At 37.7% G+C, this 15,648-nt stretch overlaps 1 protein-coding gene across 1 annotated transcript in view; it reads right to left on the bottom strand.

The window, feature by feature from the left end:
- The window catches only part of L3MBTL3 (l(3)mbt-like 3 (Drosophila)), a 77,152-nt gene that overhangs the window by 27,023 nt on the left and 34,481 nt on the right, over positions 1-15,648 (bottom strand). Inside the window, exons 9-13 of the mRNA XM_010574707.1 lie at positions 14,596-14,687; positions 13,950-14,101; positions 5,107-5,183; positions 3,662-3,747; positions 1,221-1,331 (exon numbers count right to left, since the gene is read on the bottom strand). Of these exons, the coding sequence (XP_010573009.1) occupies positions 1,221-1,331; positions 3,662-3,747; positions 5,107-5,183; positions 13,950-14,101; positions 14,596-14,687 (518 nt within the window). The remainder of the gene's footprint in view (positions 1-1,220; positions 1,332-3,661; positions 3,748-5,106; positions 5,184-13,949; positions 14,102-14,595; positions 14,688-15,648) is intronic.

Raw genomic sequence — 15,648 nt, forward strand, 5'->3', positions numbered from 1 at the left:
GCCTAAAAAAATGGCATTTATACATAAAAAAAACAAACAAAAAACCCCAACATACAAGTAACAATTTTACTAAAATTAGACCATACAGGATAAGGAGTTGAAACTGAAGAGAAAATGAAGTATGTGACTTCCCAGAAAACCACTGGTATGGGCTACACATGCGTTTTTTTCAGGTAAAAGCTAAGTATCTTCAAATCTTACTTGACCTCTCCACTAGTAAATAGCTGAGATCTCTCATGCACGCAGGTGGATGCATGTACACACAGATACATACAGAGCTCTTTCAACATATGCTACAGAGTCAAATTACCACCCTAGAAACTACAAATCCTGTCATTTTAATAAATTAGGCTGGGGAGGGGTTTTTTTTGTTTGTTTTGGTTTTGGTTTTTGCATGACCAAAAAAGTTTAGGTAGAAAATGTGTAGGTGTGAAGATATTAGTTCTGATGACTCCCTACCACCAGTTAATTCAGATTCAAAATGAAATGTCAGCTGCATTTCTGCTTGAAATACCATGTATGCCTAATAAATCTGTACAAACTGCAAACACAAATATCCTTCATATCCATCTAACTGGATATCTGGAATATGCTAGCCCTTTTAATGGTTAAGGGCTTCAGAGAGTAAACTGGTTTTGTACAATAAAAGAAAAATAATTCAAGTATACAACTTCCAGAAAACTGCAATTTCTTTAAAATACATTATCTGTGATTAATCCAATCTAAAGTCAATAATTAATATAAACTTCAGAACTGCAGAAGTCACTGACAAGACACAAGAGATCAGGGTTCTTTTTTTATTTCTCCCTTATATCTCTCTCCTTTCCCTGGAAGTTTATAGAGACAAGTTCAATTAACCTAGGCCAAATATTCTATGGGCCCTAAAACAAATATCACAGCAGCCCTTTGACACTTGATATTAAATGATCACATTTCTTGATAGAATAGACAACTGTTTTATATCAACTATTCCCAAAGCAATTTTTGAACACATTCAACTCTGCTCTCTAACTACCTACGTCAGCAAATATAACTAAGAGGATAATATAACAACCCGTTCCAAAGGAATTATATGCATATTAATCAGTGAAAAGCTTAGCAGGACACAGCAATGTGACTCGTTTCCTCCTGTGCTTAATTTTACAACTACAGGATTTTGGTTTTATAAAGTAGTCATCAGTCACTCAAGCAGGATAGTACAGCAAGACAGAAAAACTTACTTTTATTCTATAGTCATCAGTATCTACGATAGTTGCTACTCTGATAAATACTGGATTTCTCTTGTCAACCACTTCAAGTTTCATGTTTTTCTGAAAGCCATGAGAAGGTTTCTAGAAAAGAACAGTATTACAAGAAACAGAAGAAAACCTCAAAAATCTCACAAAACTGTAAAGTATATAAAATACATAGCAAACTTTCTGCTTTCATTTTCTCAAATCTGCTCTCCCCTCCAACAAATCCAAGCATAAAAAGATTATTCAAACCAGTGTTACTAAACTAGAGAAATAAAGTAAATACTGTGGGATTCCAGGTTCTCCATTGAAGCCCTCCAAGCAAGTAAGTAGGAATCTTTATTTTACATCAGTTGAGTTTTTTCCTAAATTCTCTAGAAAAGTTTTCCCAAGATTTTGGCCATCAGTTTCAATGCAGTGTTGAATGAAGTATTACATACCAGCAGCCTGAAATGTCTATGAAATTGTCTACAGGAAATATATTTGTGGGTTTTAGTATGTATTTTCGCTTTGTGGATCAAACACTCTTTTTTGGTCTCCTACTGAAAACATAACTAATCCATGGTATAACAGCAAATACTCACTCAGAACCAAACAGGACCAAATACCTGGTTTGTAATACTGTTTTGGCAAAAAAGGTGTCTCTGTTAGGAGTATCAGATTTTATCTTTGCCATCTACAGCTATGAAATCTAAAGCAAAAATTATTTCCATTTTAAAGGAACATATGCACAAGACATGTTATGGTTTTTATTTTAGATTTCTAGGAAAATAACGTTATCTGTCTCTCTAAGACTTTCCAGAACATCAGTGTTTTTTCCTCAGCTGCAGCTTAAGAACTCTTATTTTCTCCCATAGTACAATATACTGTGGCTGTCTCAGGAAGCCTTCACCCAAACTCCAACACAATCAGTGGTTTATTCCCATTAAATATTTCTTATTGTTTAATCACAATTAGCATGAATATGGTTACCATTATATTAGTACAGAAAGCAGGGAGGGGATTTTCTCTGGCTGTGAAACCAAAAGACAGAGCACAGCTGACTCCATGCAGTCAAGCTCTCCTTCCCTTCCATCCTCAAAGCCAGATGACCTTGTCTATGCGACCTTTTGGGACCTACACCATCCCTAGCCGCTCTCTGCTAGCATGGTTTCTGGAACAGTGTTGAGCCATGACAGCTAGTGCTCCCTCAGTTTAATGCTGTCAATGCCTGCGCTCTTGTGGCATGTCCTTTTCAGTTTCCCGGTGCAGACACAGCCAGCTGGACCCTGTGGGCCACTGGTGGGGTGTTCCAAGGGCCGAGCCCTGTGGTGTGGCTGTTCCCTGAATGCCAGGGGGAGAAATTAAAACATGGATGCTCTGAGAGATAAAGAAAATGTTTGCTTTTAGCTTGATGCAGTCAAGGTCACAGCCCTCCACTGTTTTGCCATGGACTATACCTCCCAGATATAACCCAATACCTTTCTAATCCTTGCTCTAAGTCTTCTTGCTGCAAACGTAACACTGAGACCCATTATTAAGCCAGACATGTTTTGGAGTGATAAACTGCAGGTCAGTAATAAACTCTGGTGATCTACTGACCCCAGGAACTGCTATGAGCACCACATTTCTGCTTTCATTAATCCAGCTTTTAGCAAAGTGTTATTCAGAATTAGTGACCCTAATCTGAAAAGCCAAGGCAAACCAGCTTCAGCGCGCTGTGAGACAAGGGGCTGGGAGCTACCAGCCATCTGACGCGGGTTCCTAACTGCAATCCTTTCTGCGTTAACTGACCAGTCCGCTTTCCTCACTGAAATCCTAAGAGCTCAGGAAAGATGGGTGTCACTGAAAGAATCTAGCAAGTACGAAGCTAAAAGAAAAGAATGTTGCCCACAAACACCATAGTTAAACTGGGGAGCTACCTGTAGATGCTGCCCATGTACCCTAGTCACAAGTTCGCAGAAGAAAAAGTCTACTGAAGGGTATTAAATACAAACCCTCTCTCTTGGCTACTGCCAGAGGCAATGGACTAGATGGGCAATGAGACTGACCTACAATAATTTTTACATTCTCACTGTATTTATTGCACCATTTAAAATGTACAGATAGAAATACATAGGTTCAAAATATGTTATGATGACTCAGTAGCTATCTCATTATTTCTAATAACTAGGCAGTCATTTCCCATAGTAAATTACATTCATTAGTAGTATTTCATAGCACTTAACCCCATTTATAATGATTAAAATAATAAAGTAATAGTGATTTATAATAATAATTATCTGATTTCTGACAGTGAACTCCAAACTTGCATAAAAATAAACCACCTATTATGCAACTAATTAACTGGATACATTTAGAAACATAAGAACACCATATATGTATTCTCTTCTTAAACTAATTAATTATATACACTTAAAAGCATGAAAAAAATAGAAGCATTTTCTCACCACTTTAAAAGCCCTTGCAGGTGCAGGTAATGAACTGGTTTCTTCCAAATACTTCTCCCAAGAAAAATGCTTAGCATGTGGATAATCTGGCACAGAAGAAATATGAGCAGAATTAAACATAGCAGTGCAAAAAATAAAATTGGTATCTAATTTACAGAATGCCTAACGCTTTCTATTCTAAATTGTCTCTGACACATTCACCATGTAGGTTAAAAACCCCAACAGTCTTCTCATACACAATGCTGAGTAGCTAGCAGAAAAAGTCACAATTGCTTTGGATATGAGAATATAAATAATATGGACTGGAAAAATCTGTCCACTTAATTCAAGATATTAATTCAAGTATTATAAGCCTAATCCTGTATTTTATAAACAGTAATTTACTGTCAAACACAATCTAATCAGTTAGCTTTGTACCACAGTACAGCACACCCGATTACTTTCTATTCTTTTAGTGAATTTGTTTAAAGTAAATTTCTAAAAAAAATAGCCAGGACATCTACTGAAAAATTATTTACAGACATCATGAAAGAAGATGTTGCCTTTCTCAGAAAGTGTCATGTTTACAAACACTTTATGCAAGAAAAAAAAAGACAGCTTTGCTTTTAAAGAAAAGGCAGTGCCTGTCCTTTGCCTTTACTCTGCACTAGAAGTTTAACTTGAAGTTTAACCATTATAATTCACAATCCAGAACAGAATGAAACCAATTATGATTTGTTTTAAAAGGGATTTCACTTAATAATAGGCTGTAATTAACCTCCTGACAGACAGATTGCTTTTCAAAATTGCTGGCTATTAGAATTTCTGTCAAAGTTGGTTTTAACCAATTAAAATTTTCCATGTTCTCAGACCACAGATAGCAGTTTCTGCAACAGGGCATTTAGATCATCCAGCTATACACAACAGTCCTGAAAAACAGTGGTGGTCTTATATTTCGTACTAATGAATGCACTTTCATTCTTCTGTATAGTCTCTCTCATTGGGTTTTCCTCCCTTCCAAAGAGCCCTTATAAGTTTGATTCTTTGATCACATAACACAATCTTCTCATTAACCCATTATCTTGCATGTTTAGTTCACGTGAAGATGTTTTTCTTAAGCAACAATCTCACACACCTTGAATTTGTTTTATCAGCATTTTCACAATATGACTCTTAGCGTAAGTGAACACATTCAGCCAAAAATACAAACCTGTTCAGATTCCGAGGGGTATCTTCCGTGGATAGATGTCTCTCTACTGAAGCAGCATACATGTGCATACTTAATACCTAGTATCTCTTTTATTTCTACTTTCAATATATTGTGTCCTGTAAAAAAAATCTGTAACTCCCCAAATAGCAATTCTTAATTACAAAAAGAAAAATTCAGGAGAAGTAACAATAAGCTTATTGTGAGTTTTAATGCTGCTAGCTGACTATAACCTCCTTAAATATCTCAGATTACAAACCTGGTGGGGTGATGAGAGTTCTTTTATGTTCTTTACACCATCCAACAGGATGAATATGTGGGCTAGCTGCCTCACACCTGGAGGTGGGGGAGAAAAAAGGGGACTGATAATGCAGTTCTTCAGACATCCTATTATGCTTAGAAAACAAGACATACAAAAAAGATTTAACAAATTCCAAATAACCTACAACACCTTCAACTTACACTTAAACTGCAAACATAACCTGAAGATATGAACACATTTAACCCAGACTTGGTATCACCTAAAGAGGCATAAGGCTTTATTTACAATTTCACTGGAAGATCAAAAAAGTCATGTCCTTGAATTCAGTGGTAGATCCCCATTGAGAAGCTATAATGCTGGACCTGAAAAATTCACATATAGAGACTCTTGGTAGAAACGTGTTGGCTGGTTGCAAGAACACAGTAATACCATCAAAGACAGATGGGGTTTCGCAATGCCAAGACTGAAACTTTAAACCAAAAGCTTAAAGACCTTGATTAATCATCCAAGTTGCACCTGGTGGCAGATTAGAAAATCATGCATAACTGCAATGCACTGTCAATAACAAGTAAAAATTCAAAACCAGATTCTGAGTGGTTTGAATGGAGCTATAAACACTTCATTACAACCCAGCAGCACATAAGCAAAGTATGCCTAAGAAAAACTGTCAGCAAAAAAGAATAAAATAGCATTCTAGGCCCCAAACTGCCTGAAAGAATCCAGAACTAATCAGTGATCCAAGACTGCAAATTGCTCTAAAAAAGCTGATCAAACTCTCTTACTCAAGGGACTAACAACTTCCCATATTTTCTCTCATGTGCATCAAATTTTACACTAATGCTGTTGCTTGTGGCATGCCACAAGAACCACAGAAGACTAGCAGAGGCAGGGTGAGCTACACTTGATATGTGCTGGCATCTGTCTGAAGCAAGGAGAGATCGCTCTCACTGTGCTCATTGGTTCAGTTACATCATGCTTAGAAGAAAGCAGCAGTGGGTGCTCACTATCAAATTCTGTTAGCAATTAAAAAAAAAAAACCACCCACACATTCTGCAAAAACTTAATTGATATAAAAGCAGATGAGAGAAAAAACTGTTTAACATTCAGTATTATTAAATTATTATATATAGAACCATATAATTTTATTACATATTGTTATATTATTACTTTGGAACATAATACATTATGTACAATATAACATATAATGTATATAATATTTAAAGTATATACTACATACTATAATTATATTATTACTCAGTATTATTAGGAAAGGCAAAAAGTAAGACTGATCTACAGGAAAAGTAAAAAGCCATCAGACTCTGCTATGAAACATACACCATCCCTATGTCTGCATCAATACTTAATAATTGGTTTTGAGTTGGCTGAACAATTAACAGTGTTTTTTAAAGAAGTAGATAGTACTTATGTAGTCAGGGTGACTAAGGAACATCATGCTGACACAAAAAGCTAGCATTACTCTGCATGGCACTGCACTATGCCATGCGAACATACCGTTTGCCTCTATTTAGCTGAAAACTCATATATAACCATGTAATTCCCATGTAGATCTGTCCTTAGGGACCTTGCTTCTCTTAGGAGCCTGTCCCACCTATTTCCTTCTTTAGTTAGATAAATCCAATATTACAGTGCACTAGCTCTCGCTTCCACTATTTCCTAACCCGAAAGGTGCTTCAGTAGCTGACATCAAACATTCCCAGCTACATGCCCTCTCTCTTCTGGAGAACCCTATCAGCATTTCCATCTCTCCAGTAACCACGAGCCCAGTGCCTTACTCACTCCAAGGACCCACCAAGGCCAACAAACTGCAGCTTAAGTTGAAGTTGATAAGGGCTTCATTCCCTATTCCCCATGGAGGGATCAAGAAACCAAGCTTAAGTAGCTAAGTGGTATTCTAGACAGAAACACCCTCTCTCGCTCCTGCTGAAGGAATGCTGCTTTCTAAACACTCCTCAAATATTTAATGAGAAAAGAAGACAAGCAGAGAGCATCCATGCATGAAAACATGGACTTCATATACAACAATCATTGCATAAAATACTGAAACACTCATTTGTGATCCAGTTTCTATTTAATCCCTCTCTGAAGTCAGTGTCTCAACCATTAGGCTGGAGAGTAACATGTATTCTCTCCCTTTACCGTCAGCCCAAGGGGTACGAATGCAAAATACCTGAACACCTGAACAGTGGGTTTGCTCTCCCTGATTGTTATAAAATAATCATTATCTGTATCTACCCAGAAAGTATTAGCATGCTGGAAGTTCATATTAAGTTCCCCTAATTAGTAGTACTAATTTATATATTTTTTAAAATATCACATGTTGATTATCTGTAATACCTAAGAGGGTGCAATGAACTGTGCATGACAGAAAAAAGTTTAAGGTAAATTAGCAGACACTCTAACACCTTAAGGCTCAGATCAAAATGCTAGGTCTGCAGATCTTGAACACAAACATGTTTTAAGGATTGCAAAAGGAAACAGTACAGAAAAGACTGTAAACTGAACCCTGGGGTACTACCACATTGCAGTTTTGAATGTGTGCTGCATAAAAGAAAAACGAAGGAGCACATCATATTTGAATACACAGAATAACACTAGTATGTTTTTTTTAAATCTGAAAAGTAATTTTACATGATGTCTAAAATTCAGTGTGGATGTACTTCAACAACAGAAATGCAGGTTTGGTGTCTCGGAAGCATTGTCTCACAAGGAGCACTCCTCTAGCCTTCTACCTAAAGAGAGTCAAACACTAATGATGAAAAATATTGGCCAACTTGCTACAACTACCTTGTGGCTTTATGTATGAAACAGCTCTGCTAGTATCTCTTTGTAATGATGCCAAATAGATCAATTTCTAGCAGATAAAACCTATCTTTGATAGACTCTGTAATGGCTCTGACAATAGCCAAGGATTCAACTGACTTCAACAATACCAACCTGTTGTCCTACTACAATATATAAAGCTATATTTTATGTATTTAGTATTTATAATATCACACCAGGTACTCTCTAAATCACTGAAGCTGCCATTAATAAAAGGAAACAAAAGGACTTATGTGATAATTTTGCACTGTTAAAACTCAGCATCTAACTCTATAAATTCTTTGCCCCAAACAAATCAGAGAAAAGGTGAATGCTTCATGCTCCCTCTGTCCTCTTCCTTTCTCATTACAGTAACTGTGAGGAGAAGCTAATGAGCAAGGGGGGGCGGGGGGGTAGCACTTTTCTACCCCTCTCAAGCTGGAGTTTTAAATGGAAGAATTTTACATGGATGAGGTATCCTTCTGCACTGGAAGGACATACTCTCTTACTTCCTGAAATGTTTTGGAGTAAAGTCCACAAACTATTTTCAAAAGTCTCCTGAGTTAAATTTGGGTACATACTCATGAGTCTCTACAGTATTATCAGTATTATACTTAAAATAATGAGGTAGACATGTAAAAACCTTCTAAATGCACTTGTTCTGTTTTGCTTTTTCAAGCACAGTTTGAACATACATTTTTATAAAATTCTGAAAAGTAAATGCCATTACACACACTTCTTGCCTTGAAGATTCAAGAAGCAGCAAGTGACCACGGTATGTCACAATGAAAGATACAGTCCTGGAAGATGCTCTGACATTACAGCAATGGGAGCGAACACGGAACAAGTGCTACACACCACAGCACTGCAAAATAGCACTACAAAACATCCACAATATTTTCATTTGGTTTAAAAGAAAACTCCAGTCATTACAGATGAGCCTATAAGAAACTTCTGTAACCATGGTGGCCTCAGGAAAAAAAAAAATCATCCCTGTTCCAGCAAAACCAGGTCATACAGTCCATCTTTACCTACTGATTTCACACAGCCTTTTAGCTTCAAACAGTCCATTTAACAATAAAAAGTAGAGATCAGCAAAAGTCACACATAATTTAAAGTAAAACTATTATGCTTTAATGTGTGTTTTTTCATGGATATATTATCGTTTGGAAGAACAATAATAGTCTATCAGACTAAGCCCAAGACTTGTCAACTAGAATGCCAAAGGCTACTCTGACTTTTCACAACCAATTTGCTGCGTCCCACAGCTTTTTAACTCCTTTGTTCCAAAACAGAAGGCAGATCACCCGGCTCATGCTCTTCATAAAACACGATGATCCATGAATTGTGAGGATGCTTGCTAGGCCAAAAAAGGTTACCACCACTAGCAGGAGCTGAAGAATTTTGCACCTCCAAACCTACCTACCCCTGGACCGCAGCAGAGCACCACCACCTTCCACCAAGCAGTGCAGTGGTGACACGCGTAAGCTCAACTAATCAAGCAAGATTATAATGTCCACACAATTCATGCCTCTTGTGATCCATTCTTTCTGTCACGTGAGAACATGCAGACAGAAAAAGACATCTATTTTCCATACTGGACACTAAAGCTAATCCAGGAAGCTGAAGCAGAGCTAAAAGCAGCAGAGCGCGCCAGCTGAACCCGTAAGAGAACCACACAGAGAGACAGACCAAACAGCAGCTCTGCTAAGTTACAGACAGCTTAACTACATCAAAGCAGGCAAGAGCTACGTGATGTAAAAGGCCAGGAGGAAATTCTGCAATAGGAAAGCCAAGGGCAGCTGGCAATGTGAGCCTCTGGAGCGTGCGTCACTCTGTGTGAAATGAACACGTATGCAGTTCAACAATCCTTAACTCACGGCAAGAAAGCATGTCCTAACAGGAGACTCGGATATGGAAGAAGACTTAGTATTTTTCTCTTGGTCACTTTCAGCTGTCCTGTTAATTTTTCCCAAAAATCTGTTTCATATATACAGCTCATTCAATTCAGATCAAGAGAGATGGATAATAATGCTCGCTGTTAAAAAAAAATGAGTATTCACTTTGTTTAGAAAAACATTTTCCCACCGGGTTTCCACCTGAAGATCTGGACAGAGTTTTTATTTATTCATCAGCACTTTCTTTAAAACAAGCTGTATGTGTTATAGTCATTTTCTGTTTTGAAATAATTTCTGATTTTCCCTTTTGGGAAAACAAACCTTTTGGTATTTTGATTTTCTCTTTATAAAATGTAGATACAATCTGTAATGAAAATGTTATCTATAAAAAAACCACCCATACACGTTATACACATAGATAATAATATGCCCTCAAGAATGCTACTTATATGACTTCTTGATTGTGAGGTGCCAGTCATCTAACTGTGCATAAAAAAAGGAGGGGGGGGGGGAAAAAAGGAAGAAAAACATAGAAACCATCCTGCAGCCCCATCTAGTGCATAAGTGAGAATACTTCATCATTGGCAAGTGTAAAGCTGGTATTAATTTAGGTCAGGACTTCCCAAAACATGGTCCATGAGGTTATGGTATGTGTCCAGAGGTGGCATAGCAAGCCACATTAACATATTTTCTATTTAAAGTGATAAGACAGCTGCATGGTGATTTGCATGAAATTTTAGAGCTTTAGGGTCAAATACTGGTCCATTATCCATTTAAATAGTTAAAAGTATGCACCGTGACTCATGGTTCTTAAAGATTGTTTTATCTTCTTTTTGGCATAATATAACCCCTTCAAAAAGACTTGTTTCTTTCAAAGAGAGAGTAAAGCAAAGTTATTTATCTCAAAAATGAAACAAGCAAAGCACAACTTTTAAAGACTTAGATGTTAGCAAAGTAGCAGATGCTGGTGGAGAGCAGAACTGGCCTCTTATTTAGTCTCACACCAAAATTCAGTCTATTCCAAAACTCATACAGATCAGAAAATGGTTCAGAAAAATCAAAAGCTGATTTGTCTTCATACGGCACTTTAGAATCATTTTTTCTATGCAAGGCAGACAGCTGAGTGTAGCATGGGACACTGTATTTTCTCACACTCCTGGTAAGCTGATCCCAAAAGCTGCCTGTAGGACCTTCTCTGCAGGAGAAGTTCAGACCAAGACATGGATGAGGGCACCCAGAAGCCTCTGACCCAGTGAGTTTGGGCTACAGCATGTTCAGCACTGCCATCGCCTCCATCTCGCATGTGGGCAAACAGCAATAAGCAAGCACAGCCTCATCCCCTGCACAAGCTCTATCTGTGTTTGGGTTTGGTCACAAAAAAATTTGGAAGCTGAGGTGCAAGCAGAACAGATGTAAGTGAATGGAGAACTGAAAGCCAGCATGGACCTGTAGTTAATTCATAGTTCAGACATACCCAAAGATTCCCAAATGCTATTTCCAGATTCAGTCAACCTTAAGAAAATTTGGAAATTCCACTCAGAGGGAATGTCTTTGGCCTCAAAGTAGTATTAGTTGTTTCATCAAAAAAGATGGGACAGATGGAAAGGACCTGATGGCTTGTGCAGTATAGGTAAAAATTCTCCTTCCTGAAGGAAAGTCTTAAATTTGTCAATTTTCTTCACTCTTCTTCCCTCTAAAAGCCACTGCCAAAAAGCAATTTAATGGGATTTATAATACACTGAAAGTATCACCACCATGCATTAAAGAGCTGTAGTAATGACTAATTCTAGCCAGGGTACTTATTTTCAACCATTAATGTATTTTCTAACACTCAGGGAAAAGGCAGGAAGAGTATCTTCAGGCTGAAAGCCTGAAGCCTAGAAAAGTTGAGGTGATGGTAACAGATTTCTGTTGCCTGAAGTCCAGTAAAATCAGTCAACTGTCTTTTAGTTATCCAAGAAGAGGAAAGAACTTTTAACCTGATTGAAAAAGTTCAATCTACTCAAACTGACTAAATCACAAAAGGTATAAAGAAAAAAAAAGGTCCTTGTTTGAAAATAATCAACTATATACACTAAATAAATCATTCCTCCATTGTAATTCTGAGACTGAAACTTATATGCAGGTAAAGGGAAACTGTGAGGCTCTGCTCTGGGTAATCCCAACAGAACTTCTCATTTTTAATTACAGACACCAGTTGGTAGATGTGCAACTTATGCACCTAAGATATTTTAAGGCCCCTACAAACCTCGTATCTAAAATTAAAAATGTAAGTGGGATGCATTCAGGATGCATTTTGAGGCTCTCTTTTAGTCAGACATTCCACTGCTATTTTCATTTGCTGTTCTTTTCTCCCATTTTCTTGCCTTCCTCCTCTATTCACTCCCATTCTCAATCACAGCAATGCAGATAGGTAGGCCACGCCGCTCAGAATTTAATTTCCATGCACAGTATTTCCAGCAGCATCTTCTTGCTTCTTCCAGAAAGGTACTTCACGATTTCATGAAAAGAACAAATCTTCAGCTTGGCTTCAGTGTAAATACAGCTCCAGTGACTTCTAAAACCTAAACATTTTCCACTTCAATTTTCTTTCATCCTTGAAGAAGGTATTATTTCATGTATTCTACATATGAAATTCAGAAAACCCACTTCAGAATACTGTGACTGTAGAAATGTAAAGCCTGGTTATGTACTTAAAAACTGCTTTTCCCTCTTCTGAGAAGATTGGTGGACAAAATTCCTGTTGACATGGGAATATTAATAAGCCTGAAATTCAGTGTATGTCTGCCATACACAGTGCAATGTTTTGAAGAGATACCTGTGCTACCTCTGAACAAACTACAGGTTATATTGCATTGTTCGGCCTAAAAGCCTTGCCTAACTGCTGTTTTCATTATTAATTAATGGCATAACTGTTATTAAAGAGCATTCAAATATCAGGAAATTCAGAATACCTTTTCCCGGTCCCCAGTTTCCTACTGCTTTGTAGAGGAAATGTATGTTCTGTGTTACTTCTTCATGAAAATAATCACTAACCTTCCTGGTCTTTGACTCATATGGTCCATTATCTTGATATTCAGTACCTGACTTCACTGAAATGCCTGTTCACTGCTGCTTCAATAATTTAGGTCTCCTACAGCTTATTTGTCATGTTGCCCATACAATTATTACTTCAAGAGATGGACTCCGGAAGTTTTGAAGTTACGTAATAGTCTCACATCATTCTTATTGACGTAGTGCCTAAGCAGTCATCAAATACAGACGAAGAAAACTTTCTTCATTTATTTTTACAGGCTCAGCTATACAATTAAGTTGCCACCGCTGAACCCAAGACGTAGCTTACAATGCTCCACCTGTTCTGCAGTAACTTACACTGCAAAGAACGTAAGGTATACCGCATTGCTCTAAATGATCTGCCAAAACAAGACCCAAGTGCAAATACACACACTTGCACTGTGACAACCAAAGCCTGAATTTCCTTCAGTACCTTTATGCTTGTAGCATGTCCTGCTCCATCCGCTGACTTTTCTATAGAGATACCCAAAGCCCCTCCACCATGCAACATGCAGAAAGGTCATCTCTGACACAGGTATGGATAGCAGGATCCCAATTTTCAGAGGAATGTAGAACACAAAAGACTAAAACCAGGTTTTGCCACTATCCTGATGCCTTTACAGAAGATGGCTAAGGTTCAGTCTGAATAGCGTAAGTGGATCAAGAACCTTATGAAAAAATGCAGCCTTTCTTCCAATTTACAACTATATGTAAACCTAATTCCAGGTTCAATCAGTCACATTATCATGGTGTGTATTCTTCACTAAAGATATCAACCTCAGAGACACTATGTAATTGAAATGAGAAATTAATCCACAACTCCAGATGTAGCAGCACACCTGAACACTCATTTAGCACAATCTTGAAATTTTTTATGTGCAACCTGACATGGGAAATCTGATTCCTCCAGTCTGCCACTGAGACATACTTTGGTGGCCATGATTACAAATCCAGCAAAATTTGGTATGGTAACTGTATCAACTGTCTGGAAAGTATCACAGAAAATAATGCTTAAAGCTAACACATTTCTGATACATCTCACGAGGATATAAAACAAAAACATCATACCAGTAGTCGTAACTCTCATCCCAGTTGTCAAAATGAACCAGAAAACGATTGTCCACCATGTCTGTTACCGTAGCAACACAAATGAAAGTCGGGTTCTTCTTGTCTACAGCTTCCAGCTTCATCCCCACTCGAAATCCGGACGGAATCACTGTCTACATAGAGATAGACACTTAATTGAAGATAAATACTATAAATCCAGAAATCTCCCCAGTGTCTGCAATCAATATATTCATGTCATTTCTAAGTTTCCCAATTAGCTGCCCCAACAGAGTGGCAGCAGCCTAATTAGCTGACATAAGAAAGGCTCAAACAGAGACTAGTGGTTTATGAAATAAAAAAGCCCTAAACATGCTGCTAAAATTAAATGTGTTGGTTTCACCTCTGTCTTCGATACTCCCTCTGAAAGACTGTGCTTGTTCCACAACATTATGGTGTGAGACACAGTACTAATAACAAGTCTTAAATTTCATTTAATACACCTTTTCTGAATGTGCCAGGTCAGATGTTTAAACAGATTAGTAAAAAATTAATGGATTAGAACTGCAGAGGTGAACTGAAGTGGAGATTGTTATTGAATCTGTTGTAAACATTTTTATCTTAAATTTCAGGTCTCAAGTCTGCAATCACTGAAATGTGCTGTACTTACTGCATTCTGGTTTTCAAAAAGCGATTTAGGAGCAGCTTGAGCCTTGCATGCCTTTAGGTATGAGGGCCAGCTAAAATCTTCTTCCTTATATCCTAAATGAGGGTCACAAAAAAAGTGCAAGAAATGATAGGCATGAGACACAACATGCATGCAGGTGATTTGATCATAACTGATTAAATTATTTCTTCCATGCAGTTCTGAACTGTTTCTTACAACTTCAAAACTGAAAAGATTATGCACTGTTAACCATTTATTCTAATTTTATATAAACTACACTGGGAAAATTTACTTTAAAAGTACTTACCCATTCTACCCCAATATGAACTCAATGAGTCTCTCAGGGAGCACTGGTTTGGATTATTAGAAATTTTAGCAGGACACCCTTTAGAGGAGCTTATAGAGTTCAAAAGACAGTTGATGAAGCTTTTCTATTTTTATTAGGGCATCTGGTATTACAAAGAGGAATCATGTTCTTTATTTAGGGATGGCTGAGCTTCCTTACCAAAATGTCAAGCTTTCTTTACCCTAACTGAGCAAAATGCTCTGCTTTCTTGAGCTGCGCATTATTAGTTTCTTATAGTTGGCTAGGACTGACATTTGAACTGTTCCTAATCTTCATCTGGGAGGAAGAATAGTCATATAAATAAAGCGCTAGGCAAGAACTTGGGAGATTTCAGCTCAGTTTCAATTTCACCTTCAAAACAAGCTGAGAAGCATTTCTCACAAAATCACTGCTCTCTATCCCTGATCTCTGACCTTGCAGTCTTGGCCATCAAGCAAACTGAAGGTCCTCAAGGGGCAGAATCTAGGGGGAGCTTAGGAACTAAAATCTGCAATTCTACCAGTTATCAAAAATCAGTCTCAGTAAGATATCAGTTTTACACTATAATCTCCCTCCCTTCGAACAAATCTTTCCAAGCAGCACAGGCTACAAGTCACCTGTCTGTCTCTCCCCAAGAAAACTGCACCTTACCACCTCTCTGCCTCGCAGGTACCGGCTAACTTCCCTTTGGTGGTCTGACTGACACTCACACAACCAACAAGCTCAGAGCA

The sequence above is a fragment of the Haliaeetus leucocephalus genome, unplaced genomic scaffold (genome assembly GCF_000737465.1).
Source record: "Haliaeetus leucocephalus isolate CR32 unplaced genomic scaffold, Haliaeetus_leucocephalus-4.0 Scaffold450, whole genome shotgun sequence".
NCBI classification, from domain to species: domain Eukaryota; kingdom Metazoa; phylum Chordata; class Aves; order Accipitriformes; family Accipitridae; genus Haliaeetus; species Haliaeetus leucocephalus.